The sequence below is a fragment of the Passer montanus genome, unplaced genomic scaffold (genome assembly GCF_014805655.1).
Source record: "Passer montanus isolate IOZ18808 unplaced genomic scaffold, ASM1480565v1 scaffold17, whole genome shotgun sequence".
Classification (NCBI taxonomy): domain Eukaryota; kingdom Metazoa; phylum Chordata; class Aves; order Passeriformes; family Passeridae; genus Passer; species Passer montanus.
The window spans coordinates 7,332,026-7,357,005 of NW_024364270.1; the positions used below are offsets into that span (position 1 = coordinate 7,332,026).

The window sequence follows — 24,980 nt, forward strand, 5'->3', positions numbered from 1 at the left end:
TCCTTTCTGAAGTTGTGCAGCCACACATATTTATTCCCCATGTAAAAGAGAAAAAAGTTGTTGCTGCAGTGCTCTGGGCATTTAAGACCAGCTGAAAGTACAGCACCAAGTAGGTACTTTTAACCCTGGTGGTGATGAGTGCATATCTGTCAGAGGACATAGAGCTGAGCTTGCTGTTCACTTTTGGAGGCCTTCCCAAACATTTCACCATTCCACCCGATAAGCAAAGTAGGCTGGGAAAAATGCTACACATTAATTGTGGCAAAGACTGTCCTGTCTCCATTTTGACAACAGGATTAAGAAAACATGATTTCTAATGGCTACACTGAGAATTAGGGATGTTTGACATCTGTTTCTGTAATTCTGCGCTCCCTAATGCTCTAAAAAGCATCCGAAGGCACCAGATTCTGTGATAGGAACACCAGTAGAAATGCCTTGAGGAACATAACTGGGAAAATGGGCACTGCATGTAATGGGTACTGGCCTCCAGAACTGCCTGCAGCAGGACCCTGAGCTCAGCATTGCAACCCAGTTCTCCCTTTTTTTCCATCACGTACTCTGCTATGTGAGTGTTTTTTTCTAGCCACTGCCAAACTTTAAACATCAGAAAACTTATAAACCCAAACTAAACCATTTGGCTTAAAAAGCTGCAATAAAAGTGAACATCGGAGAATATGAATCAGATAAATGTGTCCCTGTGACAAGAGTTTGGTTTTTCTACTGAAAAACAATTTGTTATTCCATATGTTTTGCCACTGAAGGTTTGCTTCTAGAAAGCATGTTATAGAGACTATCAGAAATTTTCTCTGAAGCCGAGTTCAAACATGTGTAAAAATTAGACGCTTCCCTTTTTTGGCATGTGTATAAATAACATTATAACATTCTCCCTATAGAGTGTATGGCAAGGATGGAGACACATTTACAGACAACCTATGTAAGCCACATCAGCTTTGGTGTCTTTCTACCAAAGCAATGATAATGTAAATTAGCTAAGGATTTGCTCGTCCTTCACAAAGTCGGCTCGTGGCTCAGTTCCTTTTTGCTGGTAAAGCTCTTGGGTTACCAGCAGCAGTTTTGGAGTCTTGTTAGGTAATCCTTCTGCCTGGCTGGTGCTGCTTCATGGCCCTGGGGCAACACTTATCTGGCAGTATTCATAACTAACTTGTCAGAACCCTTTCAACGTTGAATTCTTATTGAAGGTGGGTAGGAATTGCAATTAAAGAACCTTTTTTCTTATATTTTTTTATTTATGGCCAGGGGAAAAAGTACTTTGTGGGTTATTTGTACACACAGAGGATTGTGTCACAGGATCCTTTCAGCCAACTACCATCTGCTGCTGCTAATGGAAACTGTCTAAACCAGCCCAAATTAGGCAAGTCTCTGAGATCAAACTATAAGAAGAATGAAGAATTTGCAGTCAGCTTAATTTTCAAAATGGTATTCTAAAATGTGTGGGTTTCTTCCAAGTCCCTAGCTAAAACATGCTGCAATGCACAACAGTGCAGTGCCGAGGGTGCACTCGGCAGGGAAAGAGGGGATAACTCTGAGGTAATGGAAAAGACAGTTTCTTCTAAACAGTTGGAATGCATCTGGCGATTTGGATGGGTCTATATGTAGTGGGTGTTGGGACTCGGCTGGAGAGGCAGGAATCACCCGGGGAAAATGTATTTCAGCAATGGACTTTAATAGCACAAGACAATGGAGCAGACCTACCTTGCATGTTTGTGTGATTAATAGCTGTGGTGAAGGGTTAGTGAGTAACAGCCTGATGCCAAATGGATATCAATGGGATCAAACCATGCATTTGGCAGATATAGGAAGGAGCATTCATTGTTGCACACAGAATAAAGGAGAGTGAGGCAGCAGCTCCCCGAACCCCCGGTAGAGCTCTGGCATGTGAACAAGAATCTGGCTGTAACCCTGCACAATAAGGACCACGCATGTACACATGTGCACGCAATTACATGGCATGAATGTAACAAGAGAAAATTGAATATAAAATATCACAGAAAGCCAATAATTCTGGTTTATATCCTTCTTTCTCCTTGATGCATAAGAGAACCTGGCTATTTTAAAATCTGGGTTCTATTTACATAGCCAAATTTAATGCTGTTTCTTGTGCAAAATATGGTAGGAAGGAATTTAAAATGTCAACATTCTCTAGACCTGTTTATCTCTTTTCATGCCTCACTCTGTATTAAGGAATAGACACTAGATGATTGAAACTGCAATGGTTCTGCTGAAGATATGACAAGTTATACCAGCTACAAACATGATCCAAAATCTCTGACAATGTACCTGCCCTACAAAATAAGGATTTAATCACATGGTAGCCAGCATATGGGAAAATGCTTTTGTTGATCATGGAGTTTGCATCTCTTACTCATTAGAAGATTGAGGAAACCAAATTAAGGCCTTAACACAGGAAGTAATATTTTCCTTGAGATGTATTCAGTAGGACATTGTTGTTTTCCAAAAATTCCTAATGGAATTAGAAAGGAATAGCATTCTTTTTACCAACTTTATCTAAAAATCATAACAAAAACAATCTTATTATGGTAAATTTTCCTCAGGTTGCTAGAGATTGATAAAAGTCTAAATTTTCGATTACTAGTGTGGAAACACCTTGGTATAGACAGGCCAGTTTGGTGATGGTAAGTTTCATGGGAGATAGAGCTAGGTGTATTTTCCAAGGTATACTTTCCCAAGCAAAGAAAGTAAGCAAACATTACTAGAATAAAAAATAAGAAGATATTAAATAAATTAAAAAGTTGCTACTTTGCAAAAGACAGGGAATTCTCTCCTCTCTGCCAATGTACATGGGAGGGAAAAGTACTGGAAGAGTCTCCAAAGAATTTTATTTCTGGTGTGCTCACTGGAGATTATAACCTTCATTTCATTGCATCCTATGGCACATCAAAGTAACTGGAATCGAGCATGTATATGAAATAGCCAGTAGCCAAGCAATCAACTCCTTGTTCACAGAAAGTATAAAATTCTGTATTTATCTGTTTGTGTGACACAGCAGGGGAGGAATCTGGGTCACCTGCATTTCCTGAGTCACTGCATCACTTAAAAGCTGCAAATGCACTGGATTGATTAAACTTCTGCTACAAATCTTGTGTATAAAAAACCCCTCACGTTTCATATTTTGCATTTTACCATATTTGAAAATAAAAGAAGAAATTGCCTTATCTCCAACACAGAAATGTCCTTAAACCACTAAAAATGCAGTAATGTGTTTATTTCATTAAAAATTAAATTTAATGTGACTTTATTGCTAGCATGTGCTAATTATATTTTGAAGTATGGAGACAGAGGCCATCCAAGATTTCATGTATACAGAGAAGGTTTCCTCAAATTGAGCAAGCAGATGAGAAAAAACATTAATTCCTGCTAATTTAGTTGCTGTTTCTGCTATATTGTTAATTAAGAACCTAGAACTACTTGAATTATCCTCTCTGGGCTTGTCTACATTGCAGTAAAAAATGTCATTTAGTTCCAATATTATTATGAAAAATCAAACTGACTCTGTTTAGAGGGGTTCAAAGGTTTACTCCCTATAATAATTTCCCCTTGTTTATTCAACTCTTGAGAATTGTGCTTGTGATGGTGTTAGATATGTTTTGGTAATGTTGACATATTCTTTCTAAATTAAGAGTAATCATGGTTTTCCTGGCTTCACTTCATGCTAATACAGCAGGAAGCCAGGATTGTACTGAGGTAAAGGAGTAAATTAGGTTATTCTACAGAAAATCTGCAGGGATTGAGGTGGAAATTACACTTGCATCTTTGGCTGCTTTTGCTCTGCTGTGGGATGAAGATCTGATCTTGCTGCCATAGAGATGTATTATTTTTTGTCCAATGTTCACAGCCAATATCCCAGGTTATACATTTGAAAGACAAATAATGTAGAAGTAGACAGATCTAGAGTAAAAACTGTCTTTCAACATCTGCATCACAAGGGAAGTGTCAATAGCCTGAAAAGTAGAGGACTTATGGACAGCACCATGATTCGCTTCTTTCTGTGGGAAGGAAGATGACAAGGAACAGATTTTCAGCTGCTGATGAAACTTTTCCATCTACTGAGCAATACAGCTGCCAAGAAATGATGAGAGGCAGGATATGATACACAACTCATACTCCCTATCCTCCACCTGCACAAAATCCAGGCTGCACACCACAGACCTCTTGGTTATGTCGCAGGCATCCATCTGTCAAGTAGAACTTTTCTCAGAATTAGTGTCCTAGGCCAAATTAATCCCTGAGATAATTCCATTGTGTTTTGTCTAAGGAAATATCAATTACTGTGAATGGAAGGATGATCTCATGATGAAAGCAAATGAATGACTTGGAATCAGGGCTGGGACCTTGGATAGATTCCTCTTCTGCTGTAGAGTTCTCGTATGATTTGGATAAACTGAAACAAATGCCAGTTGCCTTGATTTCTACCTGTATAACATGAGGCTAATTCTAAATTACTTCCAGAGCCATCTTTTAAGAATCTGTATTTCTTTGAGCTGTTTTGACAAAAAGAACTACAAAAAAGCCCAACCTAACAAAACCAAACTAAATCAAACCAAATCAAACAAATTCCAAAAACCAAAACTGGCATATTGCTATTTTTATAAAGCATGAGAAAAGCAGTAAGAGCATCATGTTCTAGGAGATGACAAATAGACATATCTGCATTTAGTAAGTTTATGCTGTCAACTTACTCTGAACAAGAAGGATTAAAAACTCTTTTTGATCTTTCTTCGAGCTATCTCAAAGGACATGGGAGATAAATATGCAAAGCAGATTAGGATTAGTCTAGAATGGACTAATATTAAGAAAATAATCCTTGAAAATTTCAAAAAAGACTAAAAAGTACTTTTTTCTCTGCCACTGAGATGTGCTCACCTATGAGTCATACAAATGCTTCTGCATGTTTTTTGTGTACAAGAAACTTCCCTTGAACTATCTTTTTTTTTTCTCTGTAGAGAGAGTCTGCATAATTAGATTAGGTCAAGTTAAAAATGCATCGCTTTTCTCTCTCCCTTTCTCTCCCCCTCTCTCTCTCTCCAGCTCTGCAGCAATACTCTAGCTCCACTGACTGATCTAAAGTAGGAACTGGTGCCTCCCAGAAATATACATCCTTAAGAAATGTGTTAAGTTAAAATCTCTTCCAAGTACTGATGGAAGTCCTGTGTGTGCTTCTTTTTCTTGCAGCTGTTTAATTTTTATTGTCATATCTACAATATTTCATACAGATTTCCATGAAATTTTACAGTTTTGGAGTTGCAACTTAGTTTTACTTTGGCTGTCGTTGCTGATATTATTATTACCATAACACTAGCAAAAAGTCCACAAAAAACAAAAAAAACCAAACAAAACAACAAAAAAAATCCAACAAAACCCCAAAACCCAAAAAAACCCAAAAGCAATTTCTTAGAGAAAGCAGAAGCACTGGTGTCTTTGAAGATTAACGTGATCTTGTTAGCATGAAAGGAAAACAACAGCTTGGATTCTAGTCCACAGAATCCAACATTACTTCTGTGGATCAGTGACTAATTGTGAAAGCGGCACTTGGCTAAAGCATTCTCCTCTACTCCTCTTTCTGCACTTTTAATCAAATCAAATAATTTTTTTTCTTTCTTAGATAACACCAGTTTATTCTTGACTGCATGGGTGTTTCAAAATGGACCAAAGTTTACATTTCTGAGGTTCCTTAAGCTACATCTTTGGGTGTCATTTGTATTGTTCAAAATTAGGCACAGTATGTTATGACATTTCTTTGATGGTATCTGAGCATAAGAACTGGCAAAAAAATCCACTTAATTATTTCTATAGTTACATTTAATATCCAGTTACCTCATTCTAATCAAAAACCCCAGCAGCTTTCAAGGGGTTAGCCTTTCTCTTCTCAGATGCTTTAAGGAAGTTGGCACAAATATTTTTTACAAGCTCCAGTAAATGAACCCAGTGTATAGAAATTGAAGTGTCTAATCTAATCTGTTGAGGGATCTGTAGCACATGCATTACCCTGACATTTAAGGTCTCATAGTCAGTGACCGGTTAACCAAATCTGTCACTGTGACAGACATGTATTTCTACATGCTGTGCCACAACTTAATCTCTCAGGCACCATTTAGGTGAAATGTCTTGTAGCATGGTGACTCAGAGACCATTATGTCTTTAATGAAGAAATTTCCCAACTGCTATTAAAACAGATAACTTTGATTGTCATATTTGCAATAAAGCAAAACAAAGTGAATTAGTCTACTAGTGTCTACACAGTAGATCAGCTGTTAGACCCTGTAACTCTAGTTATCTTTACAATTACTGTTATTATTATGTGTAATTACAAGCCTACACCTCTTCCCTGGCACCACAGTCTGTGACTTTCTGGAGGTGAAGACTGTTTTCAAAATATCTGCTTAGTGACAGATCTGAACTTGTAAATTAGCTCTTCTGACACCTTGTGGTTCCTGTACATCACATGTAAATCTGCTATGAGTCAGAATGTTGTCTGATATCTCTCAATGATACAGTGAAAGATAATGTTGTTCATAACTACATGCATCTAATACTTTTAACTAACTCTGAGAAGGAATTATTTTATGATTATTTTGTTTCTACCCTCTCGTTGTCTTTTGTGGCATTGTTTAAAAGGGTCAATAATTTTTATGTTCAATTTGTCTCCAGGCTTCTGCACTGGCTCTTTCTGGCTGCTGCCCTGGTCTAGCCTGGCTTGTGGAGTCCCAGAGCTGACAAGGGGGTGGTGCATGCACATGTTGCCATCTATATTTTTCTACAAAGCAGGTTATCTCCACTGGAGACAGCTCTTGCCACTGGGAGGAAACTTGTCCTTTGTTTCTGCAAGAAACAAGAAATGTGTCTGCAAGATACAGACTTTGTGGATTCTTGTAGTGCAGATAAATCTACTTGGACAGGCTGGTTCCAGCCACCCTGGAGCACTTGGGATGTCCTGGGGAACAAGCACTCTCTACACGGTCTACACATTTCATCCCACCCTTTCTTGACACTTGCTTTTATTAGACAGTGCCTGGCTTTGTTAACTTTTTTCCCCTGGAGGATCTATTTTGTTTCTAAAGCTTTTCTGCCAGACCTCATCTACCCCAGTCTGTAGTCCTACCTCTTTGAAGCAAAAATACATATGCTTTTGATGGATAACAAGAGGCCTCTGCCACTATGACTCAGCAGCAATTATACTGCTTTTTATGCAGAGTTTATTAGGATGTTCTACAGAAGGAGCTGTACAATCCTAGTGTGTGAATTCAGCAATTCCACTGCAGCAAGGAGGACTAAGTCGTGATGACTGGGATCTTGGCAGTAGGTCCAGAAGCATATTGAGAACTGGTGTCTGAAAGGAAGGATCACAGGTCTTCTGATGAAGAGTAGCAACTCTTTAAAATCTAGGTTACTATATTCAGTGCTTCGGGCTGAAAAGTGTAATGCCAGATCAATGTGATCTGCTAATGGGTTCAGTAAGGCCCCTCGGAGCTTTAATGTTCTGAAAAAACATGCACCCTCCCCCCATGTCTGCAATTACTGCCACTGATGGTGATAACACACTCCCTGAATCTAAGTAGAAGCAGCTGAGATGTTTGTGACACTTGGGGCAGACTTCCCAGGAGCACTTTGAGCATTGCTTGAAAAGAGGTCTTAATGCACTTCGTATATTTTGAGGTTGCAAAGAACAGCATTAAATAATCACATAGGGGAGAAAGAAAACTTGTTAAAAGTTCCCCAATTTATTAGACACAGCTTGATGAACAGACTCCCATTCTTCTGGGACAGCATGATGTGCCACTTGATGGAAATAATGAGGAAACATTTACATAAAAGGGCTGGCTAGCAGCGAAAGCAAGCAATGTTTTAAAAACTTGCCATAAAAAAAATCATCTCGATAGACCCAAATCCTTTCCATAACTTCATGCCTCTATATCCCATGAATTCTGGAAGATGGTTTCACTTCATTATTTTCCACAGCTGGCTTTCCTTTCCAGTCTATTTATCTGTTCTACTCAAAGTGCACATCTCTGGCTATACCCACGCCTCCTCTCGCGAGCAGCAGGTGTGGGGATGTCCTGAGGGAGCACCAGCTTGCAGCACTCCTTGCCTTGGGGTGTGTTTGTTTCCGACCCTCTCTGCCAAGTTTCAGTGATTTTGCTTAACTGTAAGCCAAGCTAAGTGCTCCCTGAGGATGCTCACACTGATAAACAGCAGGGTGTGGGCAAGTGTGGAGCCCCCTGCTCTGGCATCCATCCCCAGCACAGGTATATTCTCTTTGCTACTAATCTGACCTTTTCAGCACGGCTGTGTAAAAAGAAAAAAAAGGGAGAAAAAGGGAAACAGGAATATAAATAAGGGAAAAGGAAGAAGAGAAAAGGGGAACAGAGAAAAAGGGAAAAGAAAGGGGAGAAAAGTCAAAGAGAAAACAGAATGGAACAGGAAAATGGAAAAAGGAGAAAAGGGAGAAGGAAAATAAGCCCTGATCGTGCCCAGCTGGCAGCGGGACACGGCCCACGCGGGCGCTCCCAGAGCCTCGGCGGCGGCGCCCGGCTCGGCAGCGAGGGGGGCGCGGGCGGCGAACGGAGCTACGGCAGCGCCGGGGTGCTGCGGGAGGAAAGCGGGAGCCGAAGCCGCACCCCGCTCCGCTCAGCCCCGTTCCGCTGAGCCCAGCTGCGCCGTCGCCGCCGATCGCCCCGCTGCCATGGGGTAGGGGCGGCGGAGCGGGGGACGCCGTCAGGCTGTGGCCGCCGGCGGAGCGCAGAGCGGCGCCCCGCGGTGCCGGGGGGCGCGAGGGGCAGGCGCGGCGGGGCTGGCGCGGGAGGCCGGGCAGGGCAGGAGGCTGCCCCGGTGCGAGAGGCGGCGGCGGAGGCAGGCGGAGAGATGATCGCGGAGTTGTTGAGCAGCGCCCTGGGGCTCGCCCTGTACCTCAACACCCTGAGCGCCGACTTCTGCTACGATGACAGGTAGGGCGGGGAGCAGCGGGGCTGGGCGGGCGGGGGTTGCTCACCTGTCGGGAGCGGAGCTTGGGCCGCCCCCCTCCTGGTGCCCGGAGCGGCGCCGGAGGGTCCCGGGGCTTTGGCGGCTCGGACTCGGTCCTCTCCAGCCCCAGGCAGCGGGAGGGGACCTGCCGATCTAAGTTGGCATGTCCTGGGCTGGTCCCTCATGCTTGGTGTCAGCGGGGTGCCCGGCCGCCTCCCGTCCCGTTCTCCCGCTCCGCCGGGGCCGAGCGCCCGCGGGAAGTTGCCGTGCGCTGCCGGGCTGCGCTGGGCGGCCGCGGGGAGCGGAGCCCCGCCGGCCGGGAGCGCCGCTGGGCTGGCTGGGGCTGCCCACCTGCTCCTCTCCTGGCCGTACCTGCCCGCCGGAGCTGCGGAAAGGCGCTGTTCTTAGTCGGGGGAAATTCCGATTTGTGCCTTTTCCGGTGACTTAATCTGGTCGCATTTAAACCAGATGCATAATTATAATGTATTGTTAGGGAGAACAGCACGCCTGGCTAAACTTATTAACCGTCCTGGGGTGATTCATGCTCCATTGGAATTAAACCATCCAAAAAGTGAGCCGGGATTGACTTTGACAGCGTTTCATCAGCCTCTCTCCTCCGAGCCGGAGACCGTCTGCCCCGGGGCCGGGTGGGAGGGGGCTCGGCCGGGCCCGGCGCGGCTCTCCCGGCCTCGTCCCGTCCCGGCAGCGCGGCTGGAATCCTGCGGGAGCCGGCAGCTGGCCGCGCGTGCGGGGCTGCCTGTGCGCCAGGGAGCGAGGGGAGGGAGCGGGAGTGCCCCTGGCTGGGTGTGTGAGCCGGGGCTCTTACGGCGTGGCTCAGGTTCACGGTGCCAGCGAGCTCCCTGAGCAGCTGACAGGCAGGGTTGGTGCCTTGGAGCCTTTGGTGTGAGAGGAGGGAACGGGAGGAAGCACGGCGAGGTGGGATGAGGGATATGCCTGATCAGGATGATCTTTGCCGGATGAGTTGAACTTCCCGGTGCGCTGATGGGATGCAAAAGGGTCAGATGCGTCTTTGATTAGGCATTTGCCTTGGAAAATAACCTGCCTGTCCTAAAGTAATTAGTTACTAAACTTGGAATTTTCCTTCCTTAAGCGGTATTACAGTGCACCTGCCGCGTTTAAGATCTGTCACCGCTTCCAGAATACTCCCCCCTGTTTTCAAGGCTTGCTACTATTAAGCCTATTATACTGGAAGCAAATGCCAAGTGTTAGTCCTGGTATGGGTGTCTGGTTGAGAACAGAGTTGGCTGCAGAATGTGGCAATTCAGGCTTCAGCCCTCCAGGTCATTTACATGTACTTGAAGCCTTGTGAGCAATTAAGTGGTTTTAGGTTTCTGTGGGTCTTCCAATTTTCTAAGTGATTTTTCTTAAACCTATTTGAAAGTTTTGAAGCTTTATTCATAAACAATAATAGAGAAAAGTCTGCTGTTGCCCTGAGATGTGAGGTCTGAGTTGGATCAATAGGAAGTAGTGAATATTTTGATACAGTGATGCTATTTTAAACCCACTTATTATAGTTAAGAACTGCAGGACTTGTGGAATATTTACATAACCCTACATAGCATATATTGCAATGTTTGGGCAAAAACTGGGTTGTTTAAGCAGAAGCTTAAAAGGCTGTCCTGCAGGCCAGTTCAAATGGACTAGGCATAGAAAGCAGTATGAAGTACTTTCTGGTGCTGTTGATGTGGAGGTCAAGGTTGCTCTTGGTCTTGCCTGAGTGTGCTTTAATGCAGTTAGAAAAAAGTGGTATTTGAGTGTCTGAAAGTGTGGAAAAGATAGTCACGCAGAGATTTTGCTAGTACTAATTTCACACTGTTTGAAAGGTGTTCTAAAAGATTGCTTTGTTCATGTGTTTACCTCCTAACTAAATAAAGTACTTCTCATCATTGTAGTTAAGATTTAGGCGTTGACTAGAGTGCTGTAAAAGCCAGTTAATGGCATATCCGTATGTGGGGTCATCTAATTAGGATGTTTTTCAATTGCAGCACTGGAAGGGACAAGGCAGAAAGGGTTGTTTCGTGGTAGTAATTGTTGAACTAGAAAGGGTTATCTATTCAAAGAGGCAGGCTCAGACCCAAAGTATTCTTTTAACTGTAATCACAGAATCTTGCTGCCCTGCAGGAGCTGGCTTGAAATGTAACAGTAGAAAAGGAGGTCGATGCTGGAGCTGCAGGACACAGCCTCCATGTAGGAGATGGATTATGCTACTAACTTGAACTGAACCAAGATTATGCATTTAAAAGCTGGGAACCAGCAATGTCTTGTTTCAGTAGGGCAGCATATTGCTATGGTTTTTATTCTACTTCCTTTGCAATTATATTGAAATTGCATCAACTGTTCTCTTTTTAATATAGTGATCAAACTTACTACATAAAGGGTGTCTGTAATTGCTTTCTGTATTTTTTTATGTAGGTTGGGCAAGATTAAGTGGCATCATAAAACTTCTTATAGCAAAATCAATTTTCCAATGGTAAGATGTAATATTTTAGCAGCAGCATGGCACCAAACTAAAGACTCTGTGGACAGTGATATAACAAACTTGCCTGTAGTCTGGGCTTTGACTCTGTACCAAAGGATTCAATATTTTGTGTCCCACCCTTTACCCACGTAAACTGAAATAGAATGAATTTTAAACTTGAGGAAGTTGAGCGAGCAAATGTACATGCTCTTACTTTTTGTCATTAACCTGCTTAACTCGTTTCTTTAGGCTAAGCAGATATATTGCACATAATCAGTGCAATCCCAATATTTTTGAGCAGTTGACATATTGATTACCTTGAATGAATGTGTCACTTGTCAGTTTCTAGTCAGTTTCTGTACACAAAGGCCAGTGTTGTTGGGTGTTCCGGTTTTTTTTTTTGTTCTGTAGATGTAGACCTAGAAAACACAAGCTTTTGCCACCCTTGTCCCTGCCACTGTAATTTTTACAGACAGCTGTGATATTTCCTAGTTACGTGTGTAGATTATTACTGAGAGTTTCACCTCCCCAGCTCAAAATCTCCTTGTTCAGCTGTGAGCAAATAGATATATTTTCCCCCTCTTTTTACTTATTTATTTGAAGCTGAATGTGGTATGTAGTATCCCAAAACAAGACATAAATGAAGAAAGGGGGGGGGGGAATATTTAAGTAGCTCACATTGCTTGTTACTAAAGGTTTATTTATTGTTAAACAAAATCGTCTTGAAACTGGTAACAGGGTAGAGAGGAATGCAATTTATATTCCTGCAGATGTGTTGAAGATATTACTGCTTGCACTCTGTCAAACCCAGCTTCTTCCCAGGTTAAGGGGGGGCCCTAATCTCTGCACACACAGTTTGTGTTTCATGCTAGTATCAACCAGTATTGCAGGAGGGAGACCCATTGCTACAATTAGGCTTACACATAGGCATGACCATTTTTGCCTGCCATTTAAGCCACACCAGCCCACCAGCCAATTTGAGCTGCAGATGCCTGGCACTGAAGCTGTCATCCTTCACGTGTCTTGTGCTGACTAAGACAGGTCACTGTCAGTTTATGGCTGGGGAGGGGAAGAGTTAGTGCTCTGTGTATCCAAGGTCATGCATTGTTACAGTGAACGTGGCAAAAGCAGCTCATCTGTTGAGGTGGTCCTTTCTTCTAAATCTCAGAAGAAAGGCATATTTTAGGGGGAGTATGGTAGGAAGCTTTAACCTTGAGTGATGTATTGTCTCAGTGACACATTGTCAAAATCAGTGTTCTGGAAAATGCATACAGATTTGTCTCTGTCTGTGTAGGGCTCTTCCATGAAATCTGGTAGCACAGACCAACTTTCTCTGGCTTGCACTGCATTTTATTTAGCAGGCCTGAATGGGGCAGCCTTGCTGATGGTAGAAAATATCCATCAGCCCTGTTTCAAAGTCTCTGGGCAATATTCCAGACTGCGTTGAAAAAATCCTGTTAAATGTTTTCACCCTGTAGTGTCAGACTTGCATCATTTTAAAACAGGCTGAGCCCATGCACATTTGACAGTACCTCTGTTGGGTCTGCCACATGAGATTTAATCTAGCAAGTGACCCAAATACGTGCACTAGAAGAACAAGTGTAAGTGCACTGGGGAAAATTACTTGCCATCTGTCTCCTTGTTGTGTGTGTATATTTGATTATTAATTTACATTTGTGATTTTTATTGCCCTTTTTTGTCATCGTCTCAATTTTTCACCTCCAAGTACACCTCTCTAGTAGCTTTTAGTAGCTCCAGTTTACAGGCAGCTGCAGTCTTCTGAATTCCAGGAGCAAGGCTGGTGATGGGGAGACAGGGGCTTGTGTGCTTTCTCTCTAGTGTTTTCTCTTTGTCCCCTCTGTTCTATCTTCTGCATGCTAATTTCAAACCACCATAAAGATAATTTTTATATGAAACAAGAGCTATAACATATTCATAAAGGAGCAAAGGTAACTTGGAGAAGATGCTTGAGTAACTTAGGCTGTGTAGTAAAGGTTTGTAGTTGAGTTTGTGTTGTAGCTGAGTATTAACCAGGTGAACTGGTAACTGATTGTCTAATGGGATAAACTCAACACAATAACATTCAGTTCTTTTTAAAGTGCTGAACATAACCTAAATATGTATTTGGCTTTTGATTTCAAAATGGTTTCTGCATAAAAAAATATGTTGAATGAAACACTTTGATCCAAATGTGAAATCTTATTTTCATCAAAATATCAGTGAGTGGTTTGTTTTGGTTTTTGTATTTTTCCATTTGAGATGCTGTAGTATAGAGATTATAGAGAGCAAAAAAGAAATTATATCCCCACTGGCTTTATTTTAAGATTCTTGTTGCATATGTAACACTAACATAAAGCATGTCACTTCTGGTAGCTGGTTCAGAGGATAAATTCATGCCTGTTAGCAGATGGAGAGTCTCCCTGAATCTCTGACGGGATGCGCCTCATGTGCAGGAAGTTCTTCCAGCACACAATGGAGTTACAAATTCAAATGATCAACTTTCTCCAACATCTCCCATATGTATTCCAGCTGCACTTCTGAATCCTTTAAGTTTGCCAGAGCAAAAGTTGCTGAAAGGCTCAGAAGTATCTCATCTCAATTTGTTAACCATCTGATAGCTGCAAGAGTGATGAATTAGAGCTCCTTTGCTTACCTCATTTGGAAGTTTGCCCTTCCCTTGTTGTTTGCTGCTAGATTTGTTTCTTTCTTTTATTCTCTTTTTTTCTGTGAAGATGACTGAATCAGACTTTGCTGTTTGTTTATGTAGTTTCTTTCTTCAGCTGAAATATTTGATGCTGAAACTGATGCAAGACTCCTAGCAACCTGTGGAGAGAGTGGCTCAAAAAAAAAAGCTGGAGAAACAGACTAAATCTGAAGGCAGAGATGCTTAGTGTTACTGTTACTTATGTAGAAGTGAATCTGTTCTTTGGGCCAGTGTTTTATGTTCGTTTTAAAAAAAAAAATATTTCTGGATATTTTATAGTTTTTACTCAGATTTTGGGATAACTGTCTGCTTTTTGGAAAAGAAACCTTTTGAAAATGCTCATTTCCTTCTCTGTTCTTTTAACCCTAATTTTTGTCTGAAATGGTTGTTTGAAAGGTGGAAGCATTTTATTTGGAGACCTGAACCTTATGCTGAAAGTCATAAAATAAATTTTGGAATTTCTCTTGATTGTTGAAGCCTCTTGTTTGGCTTAGGGCTTGGTAACCTTTGACTTCTGCTTTCCCACTTGGGGTGACTGATGATATCAACTCTCCTTATGATCCTTTTGAGTGGGAGCTTCTTCTGTGGGCAGGTTGTTTAAGTCAGGATGGCAGTAGGATTTCATTTCACATCTGCAAGATCAGGTGCTTATCCTGTGTCAGGATGGTCATCCAGACTTAAGATGTGTTATTTTTTTGTGCAGGCAGTCCCTCCTAAGTAAGAGGGTGTAAATTTTGCAATTTCTTTCCCAGTTTCACCCTCTGCAGAGCTCCATACTAAACCATTTTCCCCCAAAGGCTAGCCTGCTGGTGAATGAAACTCGAAGAGTCAGAGGAAAGTGTTTCTTTGGAATGGCATCCTAAATATTATTTCACATGTCAACACTGCTGCTCAGTTTGTTACTTCAGGACAGTTGAAATATTTTGTGGACCTGTGAATGGCTTATGACAGACATCTCCAAAGGCAGCAACATGCACTTGGCTCTGTCTTCAGAGGATGCTTCAGGCTAGCACAGGGTTGCTGCTGTTTGTGTATGACAGCTGACTGTGAAACAAAGGAACAAGCTGGATCTCTGGGACAGCAGCCAAGGATCAAGTAATCTCTCAATCTCTATTTTACTTCAAGGAAGAATTAAATTGGTAAATCAAACTGTTTGAAAGCAATAAAATTTTGTGACGCAGCCTCTGTAACTTGGGAGGGTTCCTTGATGATGCTTCACTGGCCATTCCTGGCCTCCTTAAGCCTTGAGAGGGAGAGAAAGTAAAAGTGGTTTCCTTGAATAGTAATCCTTGTATTTCCTAGGACACTGTGAATTACTCTGTTAGCCTTCATTGTCCTAGTGGCTTCATGAGTTTTCAAAGCAAAATTTTCAAAAAACAGTGGCAGGTTTCAGTTGGAGGTAAATAGTACTCGTTTACTGTCTTCAGTCCCTTATTTCCTTTACTTCTTCATTTTTTTAATTCCTTTTTGTTTTATTGGAAATCATGTGCTTTCAGCATAAGATTTGTCTTTTATATCTTAATTATTCTGATTTTTTTTTGTCCAGTGGTTTATTCAAGTGGCCCATATCAATACTTCAAAAACTGATAAGAATCAGTGTAATCTGTAAAGACACTGTGGGTATATATACTATCATTATATTAAATAGCAGAATTCTGTTGTATGCTAAAATTTGAGACCCTGCCTTTTATGGCATCTTTCTTCCAACAGAGCTAGACAGGTTTGCTATTAGTCTGCCACAAAGGCTCCTTAATATATTCACAGGGGTCACTGTTGACTGCCTCAGATCATTTCCTTCTCTCCAGGATTTAAGCACATTGGCCCCAGCAGCATTCCTGGTCCCAGCTGGCCTGGCAAGCCAGAGACTGACAGATGATTGAACGGGGATTTGCTATATGATGGTACAAACCATTGCTTCTAGATGACTGGGCTGGTCTGTGGAATCTTTTATTATTCACCAACTTGTCAGTAGACCCCAGAAGCCCTGCCCTGACCTCTGACCTGGATTTCAAGGGAGGACACGTTTTTCTGAATTTAGCATCCCGTGTCCAGGATGGGTGTTTCTGAATTTATTGTTACTCTAGGCTATTTTGCTAACGAGAGGATTGTATGATTTTTAGCTCCTACATGCTTTAGTCCGCTAGTCCAATTCTCATTCAGGGGAACAACGCAGTAATTGGTAGCAGAACTATTGCTGTGAAGTCCCTGCCAGTGCCTGTATGCTATTTTCATGCAGCTTGGTAATTTGCATACTTAAATCCTAAAAAAGACTTGAACTCTTGAAACAGGGTCACTATTCAGTGACCAAAATTGTCATGGAAACAAACCTACTCAACAGCAGCCAATGCCCTTCCTAGATTTCTCTCCAGTCTTCGCTTCTCACCTCTATGGCTTTTTACCTATAGTAGTTAATAATTGGAAGCTGGGCCCAGGAATCAGACTCCAGTGTGCCACTTCCACATCATTGCTGTAGAATGACCTGCATGCAGTGCTTAGGTGGGAAACCAGTCTCTGAACACTCTCAAATATCTAACTAAAGTGTTTATCTGCAGCCCCAACTTAGAGATAGCATTTCATTTCTGTACATAGTGTTTCCAATTGCTTGGCTGCCTGTTCTAAGTGTAATTTGAGTTAACTGCTTTTCTAAGATTTTTCTCTCCCTCTGATACAAGGGAATGTAGCTCAAAGTTGTATGGCTCTCTGTGAATCAGGTACTTTTGTTCAGGAGGCAGTGCTTGGCTGAGTGTGTCCAGTGTCATGATGTATCAGGAGTGCCTTTGCAGCATCCAGCCTCCAATTTCTATGCAGGAATATTTCTCAGTTGATGCTTTTTAAAATAGCTTTTATGTTTTCTCAGCAATTATTGAAGCTGGTGATGGCTATTTACTTTGGTACTAAAAAAGCAGTCATGGAGTTCCAGTGTATGAACAAAGCACTAAGAAATACTCTTCCACGGAAAATAGTTTCCTAAAGTTGATGTTTGAAGCAGTTTTAAGATGGCATCGTTACTTAGTGGGGGGAAGAGGAAAAACCCCTGAGTCACTGGATGTTGTCCATCATAAAAATCTTTAAGAATTAAGGAAACTAAAAACCTGTCTGTAGATGGGGGTCAGCCAAGCCCTTTATTGTGGAATATCACAGTTAAAACCAAGCCCTGAAATCCAGCCAACCAGCACAAAACGGTATGCATTTATCAAAGAGGCCCTTGATATGTCTTCATGCAGATTCCAATAGGAGATTAAAGGCTTCAGGAGGAAACCAGCTTCTGTGTGGAAAAGATTGCCTTGTGCTGAAGTTACCTCTAGAAAGTAGGCAGAAGAGGTCTGTCCCATTGTCATTTAAATTGTAAATATTCAGTGTGTGGCTGGTTTTGGAACTGCGTATGTTTTGGTAATTCCTATGCCTGCATTTTACCCCAGGGTGTTTCCCAGAGGTGTTTTGTAGCATGCTTAGTGTTCAACCTGCTGTGAGTGAGGTTGTGAGTAGTCCAGTTGAAGTTCTTTACTGTATTAATACCTATATATGTGACAGGGTTGTAGTAGACACTTTGCATTGAAACATGCTATTAATTGAATTATAAAGTGATAACCAGCATCTTGTAGGCAAACTGGGAAGAACTGGAATTCTCAATCCAGGATAATTTGATTTTTTTTTTTTGTCAACTACTGATTTGTTTCAGTCTCACATGAAATCTTGAAGTGGGGATTAATTTCAGAAGTCTGCCACTTCTGTGACCTTAACTTTGGCTTGTTCAAGTCTTTTGTGTGCGTATATAGTGTGATGGTGTTTTCAGAGTGTGCTTTCGGTGGTGGACCTTTGAAAAGATATGGGAGGTTCTTGCTGCCCAATGTGCAAAGGAGCACGTTAAATAATACACTTAAAAGTCTTCCTTTTGAAGCACACAATGCTTATAAGTTGTTTAGTAGTTTCTCCTCTGCAAACTGATCCTGTTGGTATTTTTAGTCTTTGCATATTGTAGCACTTTGGAAACATTGGAATCTTCTTGGTTTCATTTCACAGCCTGTCAGCTTTCCTGGGTCAGAATCAGTTATGCTTGGCTGGCTCCTTTGTTTGAGGGGACTTGTACTGGACTACTTTGAGAAGAGGATTAGATCCAGTTGGCAATTCAGATGAGATACCTGCAGTCACTTCTGGCTATTAGAGTAACTTTCCTAAGTTTCCTATCTCCAAATAACACTATGGATTTCCCTTACTGAAGTAGGAGCCCATATTGTGTTGAGTGTGACTCTGTGGGTGGAACTTGCAGCTGTTGTTCTGTAGGTTATGAACCTTCTGCTCTATACTCTTTTTTTTTCATGCTTCATATGCTTTTAAAAATAATTTTTTTCCTTTTCAAATAAAGAAAAATTGAAGGAACATTGTGACTTGTTTTATCCTCTCATTTCCAACAGTTATGTGACACTGAAGGTGCTGTCATTCCTTCTCTTGTATTTGATACTGTATTTATTTGATATTACTACTTAGTAATAGCAACAGTGTTGATTGTTTTAATATTTCAATAAGAAGATGAAGAAATTAGACTGACATTTGAGGCAGGATCATAACAAGCCTTATTTTGTATTTTACATCAGCACTCTAGGTGTCACTAAAATGTATTGGCCCATCTGACCTTTCTGGTGCCAGTATTTAGTTGGTGGTCATCCTGGGCAGCTCTCTGAAATAATTTCTGGTTTGGAAGTTTGGTTTGTGAGTCTCTAGCAAGGTTGCTCCCATTCTGCTATCCTTTCTTTGGCTTTCCAGGCCTCCTTGCAGCTCCCATGCCAAAAAGAAACACTGTACAGTTCCTGGGAAGATACTTCTTGGTATGGTATGCTTCTATCTATGTATTTCCTTACTGCAAAATCTTGAATTGTAAAAAAGAATTTTCTTGTAATAAATTACATGAATTTTCAAGTGTATGTGTTTCATTTTCTTCAAACAGTTTCAATTGTACTTGAGGAAACTTTTAAAGGTCATTTTGTCTGTGGGGGTTGTTTTGTTTTGGTTTTATTTTCTTTAAGAAAGAAAAGAGTGTTGCTCTGGCAAAATTAATATTAGTTGCAGAAGAAAGGTTTCCTTTTTTTAACCAATTATTTATAATTAAACTTCTGATGTCTTACATTTTTATAATTAAAGGAGAAGAAAAGTTAGGTTTTTTAAATCACTTTGATCTGAATTAAGGTTCCAGTGCCAAAAAAATAATTTAAATGCTACATGGCTGTACAAATAAAGCCTGCTGAAAGAAAAAGTACTAAGCATAATGAAAAAATTTAATCAAATGGCATTTTTGTCTAGCAGCTCTTATTTTGTAGCAGTTCTTTGTAGCTTCTTTGTAACACCAGTGTACTTGAATAAATTTTCTATTTTTGTGAAAAGATGTAGTTATATGTTCTATTCCATTTCACAGTACATTACTCATCTCTTGCATGTAAATCACTTGGCTTGTTAAAAATGTTAGTATTTCTCTTTAATAAACATCACGCTTCTGGAGAGTTCTCAAATATACTTTTATCCAGAAGATGAAAAACTTAACAGTGGGGAAAGGCCACAAAGGAAATGGTTCCTCACGTTGTTGTGCTCATGGTAAAAAAGCCAAGGCCAAGCTGGATCACCTGGAGTTCTGCCTGTGCTGCTGTGTGCTGCCAGGCACATTCCTGCTCTGCCTGGCTGTTGAAAGCAGCTCCTGCCATGGAGATGGTTGTGGTGATGTGGCTTATGGAGTGTGGCTGGCAGGTGAAGCCTCAGAGGAGTGCCTGCTGCACCCAAATGAGCCTGGGGCTGTGTGTCAGGACGGGCCCTGAGTGATGCTGCAAGTCACTACGTCTCTTACTGCTTGGCTTCTTTCCTCCCTGTTCCTGCTCATTGTCATGGCAGACTTGTGGCAGCTGAAGTCACGTCTTTCACTGTCTGTTGTGCTGGATGGTTCAAGCTTTCATAAGGGTGTCTGGCTATTTTGAAATTATGGCTTGGGCTTTAAGAAAAGAACTTGTATATGATTTCTCTTTCACCAAGAACTGTGAGGTGTCTAGATGCTGCTCAGCCAGAGCAGTTTTGGTTTCTCTGGAGTGTGCTTTGCTGTAGCACTGTACTTGCTTTAATTAAAAGACAAGAGGAGTTGTGGAGTCTCCTTCTCTGGAGGTAATTAAAACACACTTGGACACATTTCTGTGCAACCTGCTCCAGGTGAACCTGCTTTATTTGAATGGAGTATGGTGGGTCTTGGACTAGATGACCTCCAGAGGTCCCTCCCAGAAGTTGCAGTTCTGTGAGTCTCACTGAATCAGTTTTGTTTAATGTTGAATGGGTAGGTTTGTATGTGTTTTGAGTGGAACCTGGGATTACCCTGATGGAGGAGTAACTGGAGTTTCATGCCTAATAGAGTTAAATCAAAAGGAAGGATTAGATGTCCAGTGAGCAAGGAAGCTAGTTGGTCTTCTGGAATTTAGAGTCTGCTTGTAGCACATGATAAAAAAAACCCCAGAGTATTAATGAAAAAGGTGATGTTTATATGTTAACATCAGTAAACCTGTAAGAATTTTCAGGGAACGCTTCTCTAGAGGACAGTCAGCTCGTTCATTTTTTTTCCCCTAAATGTTCTGTTTTCAATCAATATGAGCAATCCTCTCCGAGAACAATTGAGGGCCACCTCATTTAGGGTCTGGGCAAGTGTGTGGTGACTTGAGGAAAGAATCCCACAAAGAAAAAAGGCCTTAAGGAATATTGACTTTCATCTATTTGTGTGCCATATATCTAGTCTGCTAGCTTGCCTTACTAGTGATTAATAATATTTGGTATTTTAGATTGTTGAAAAATTAGTGAAAATACAGACTGTATAGGAATGCCTGTAGCATTTTGTCCAAATATCACTAAGATAAGCATTAACCCTCTTGTAATTCTGAGCTCTTGGCTTGATGTGTACGGAAATAAACTAGTTGTGCAGGAAAAAAAGTTTGTTCATCTTTGCAGCTCTGGATCTTGGTGCTGCTTGAAAGTAGTGTTGGAGAAGAAGGCTTTTTGAAGCAGGAAATTTGGATAGTACAGATCTGCAGGTACCATGGTGGTAAGTACCATACATGTCTTGAAAGGCTCAGATGCAGTAGCTTGGAGCAAGGTACCACCCTGTTAGGCACAGTTGCCAGGAACACATGCTGTGTGTGGTATTTCAATCTATCAGTTTGGCTCTGTGCTTGGCTTGTTCTGAACATCTTGCAGACTGAAATTCATAGATTTTGTTGAGGTTCTGTGTGTTGTAGCTTAGTATAGGCAGGGGGTTTCAGTTTGTGCTCACACTATGCTTGCTAATCGTTAATGATGTGAAAGAGCACAGGAGTTTATTTTACAGCAAAAAGATTTAAACCTCAGTTTCTTACTACTAAATTCTAGTGTTAGGGTACACTTTTCTGAATAAGTAAAATTACTCTAAAGCATAAAAATAAAGAACTAAAACACAGGTAAATATAAGTATGGGAAAGATTACAGGATTCTAGAATAAAGAGTTATTTTATTAATGCCTGTACCTCAGTCTATCTGTAAGTATTTCTGTAAGGAAAAATCTAAGTGACGTGGGTGAGAATTTTCAGTGATGAGGGTGATTAAAATAATTTATCAATTTTTTTTCCTGCTTGCCTAGTAGAACTGAAACAATTCTGCTTCAAAATACAAATTGCACTGGATCTTAGTGTGGTCAAGGATTTAAGACAGCTGTTCTTTGTGTGGCATAGTGGGAGTGATGGCTGAAGGTTTTTGCTTGAACAAAGGCACTGAGAGCACTTTATTTTGCATACCTCTTTCAAGATAAGAAATCATGGGCAAACATCTGTGTGTAGAGTATGGAGAGATGCAGTGTTGTACTTTATGTACTTCTGTATGCTGTATTAGTGGAGAGTGTTTGTTTTCCATCCTCACTTTTCTTGGACTTAAATCCTATATAAAGTCTCTGAAGTAGCAGAGACTGATCCTGTTAAGGAAGAGCAGATACTGTGGTAATTCTAAGAATGAATTTGAAATTCTATGTATCAGTGCTTTGCCAAGACTAAGTGAGCACACTTGTAGGATAAGTGCTTAAGGAAGACTTCTTGTGTATTTTGTGTTGTAAAATGCAAAAGAACCCTTTTCGTAACAGGATGGTTGCATTTAATATACTTAATTGTACATCTAACTATATATGTGTGTATATACACATACACACGCACAATAAAACACATAATTTTTCATCCCATCTGTACTCACATGCTATGTTACGTCTGTACCAGCAGCACAGGTCATGGAGTGGATAAAGTGATGGGCCCTGCAATCAGTGACTTTTCCAGAAGAGAGATTAAATTATTATCCAGTTATGCCCTTGGGAGTTTCTGAGCTTATAAATATAGTAAGTAGTATGGTAATCAGAAAAAAGTTGTGTTTAGAGAATTATTTTTTTTTAGTCATTGTTCTGAATTGCATCAGAATTTTTTTTTTTTTGCAATCAGAATTGCTTAATTTTTTCTTTCTGCAGTGAAGGATCTCTTCAGACTTTGCAATATTTGGGTTTCCTTTTTTTTCTTTTCAAAGTTTGAAATTGGCTCCTTGGGTCAGCTAACACTATCCATGTTATAAAAGAAAACTGAATGAGGAACCAAATGCAGAGATTATATTTCAGGCATTGCTTCAGAAACTGACTAAACTTTGATGTAATTGAATTCAATTTAGATTGGTTGAATATTGCTGCTGTTCTAATTAAAGAAAGAAGACTACACCTTATTAATCTGATATTCATGTAGCTGCCAAAATTTATTCTTTTTTGAAGGTACAAGTGAACTCTTCTGGTAAGCTAAGTCAGTGTTTGTGTGTAGACAATTATGCGTTAACTATTTCCTGCAGATTGCAGATGATAACTTGCTTAGTAATATTGAAAAAGAAGGATAAATATAACTTAATAATCTGCTTTAGTGAAGATGTGTTTATTTTGTCCTAACTTAGTTAAAATCCAAAAGAAAGCAAATAGTTTTGTAGGTCTGACATGCTAGTAAGAGATAAAATGGCAGCGAATGCCTTGTCTTTGCTGTTGGGACTTCAGTTTTACAAACACTTGGACATGTGTTCAGCTTTTCAGATGTAAATAGTCCCATTAGATGAAATCTGGGTCTAAATGGAATCAATGGTAAAACCTGTGGCAATTTAAATAAGGCTAGAATTTAATGAATGAGTTCAGTGAGACTACTTGCATACATAAACTTAAACACATGGCTGAGTGTTTCCAGGATAGAGAGCTAGCAAGGATATGAGAATAAGACCCTTGCAACACAGTTTGAAGTCTGACCTGTCTTGCTGCTGAGTGATGAAGAGCCACAGTGAGGAAGTAGGGAACCATTTTGTGCATAAACAAATGCAGTATATAAACCATCATAAATAACTACAATTCATAAAATGCTTGATTGGTCCTAAATAATGAAGCAGTGAAGATGTTTACGGGATGTGCTTGTAATATGTTTTCATTTTTTATTTTTTGGCACAAATACATATAACTATCATTATTATGTTTCATTATTCAGAAAAACTATTTTCTTTTGGAAGAAGGAAGGTAAAATAGAAATTACAGGGCAGCCCCCCCACCTTGTCCTTTCAGTCCTAGGAGTCATGCAACGTTTGATAATTGTGTCAACTCTTTTAATTATCATGTATATTAACTACTTAATTTTACATCACACTTGGTAAAGAAACACTGTGGGTATTACCATAATTGTGATAGTTCTCACCATCTGAGGCTCTCCCTTCCAGATGTTTCACCAGTTTGCAAATTTGATTTGGAGCTGCATGTGCAGCGAAACAACTGCTATATACACTACCAGATCCATCTCTTTGTGCAGAACATCTTTGCAGAGCCTAATTTTATGTTTCTTGGTGGGAAATATTATTGAATGACTGCCCTCTTATAATCCTGTGAGATTTAGATAAGTGCAGTTTTCTAGGTTTTTGAGGGAGTCCTAATTTACATTTCATAACACACACAAAGCAATTAGCATGAAGTCTTATGGCAGCTTGACAGTGCTTTGTGCCTATGGAAATGGTTACACAATAGTGCATGTGCAGATAATGTTATCAGGTGCCCTTTGTGCGTGCTCACTTGTTTCACCTGGGGCATACTAAAAAGCTGCAGCCTAATTCTCATTTAAGCTCAACCTGCTCTATTGTACAATGAACGTGCATAAAGAGAGAAATATTGAGGTCTTAACAAAATAATAGCTACCGTTCATTGTTCTGGGTGACCTCATTTTGGCATGCTCAGGCTGTTTTTCTCTATGTTCATGGCTCTGAATGTTAGTGATGGGAGGAACATGACCTCCTAGGTGAGGTCAGACTCAGGCTGCAAAGTTTCCTTCTGTCTTTGCTCTCTCTCTCTCCGCACAGGTAGGTGTAGAAGCTTGTCTCTTCCCCAAGCTGGAAACTAATAGTGTCAGTGTGTTTGGAGAATGGAGAAGGACTACCCCAGCTGCATTTTCCTGCTGATTGTGGAATCCAGCTGTTGCTGGGGAATAGAGAGGGGAGGCTTGGTGTAGTGGCCAAGAAGATAAAGAAGTGAAGCAGCGAGGCAGTAGAAGGTTTGGCACTGGTACCAAACTCTTTGGCTGTTGTGTGCACAGAAGATGACTGGGGCAAATACTTCTGTACTTCTTACTCAGTCTTTGTTGATTTTTTTTTTTTTAAGGTTTAAAGTGTTTTCGTTTCAGTCTGATAAGGTACTGATGCAGTTTCATTCACTTCAGTTACTTTATCCAACTGTGTAAGGAACAATACCTTAGAGTGCTTTCAGGAGCTCTCTCT

At 40.8% G+C, this 24,980-nt stretch overlaps 1 protein-coding gene across 2 annotated transcripts in view; it reads left to right on the forward strand.

The window, feature by feature from the left end:
• The first annotated feature begins 8,531 nt into the window (after positions 1-8,531).
• Positions 8,532-24,980, forward strand: part of TMTC2 (transmembrane O-mannosyltransferase targeting cadherins 2) — a 235,389-nt gene continuing 218,940 nt past the window's right edge. For both annotated transcript variants that reach the window (XM_039704131.1, XM_039704132.1), the window contains exon 1: positions 8,532-8,981. In XM_039704131.1, the coding sequence (XP_039560065.1) occupies positions 8,899-8,981 (83 nt within the window). In that variant the 5' untranslated portion in view covers positions 8,532-8,898. The remainder of the gene's footprint in view (positions 8,982-24,980) is intronic.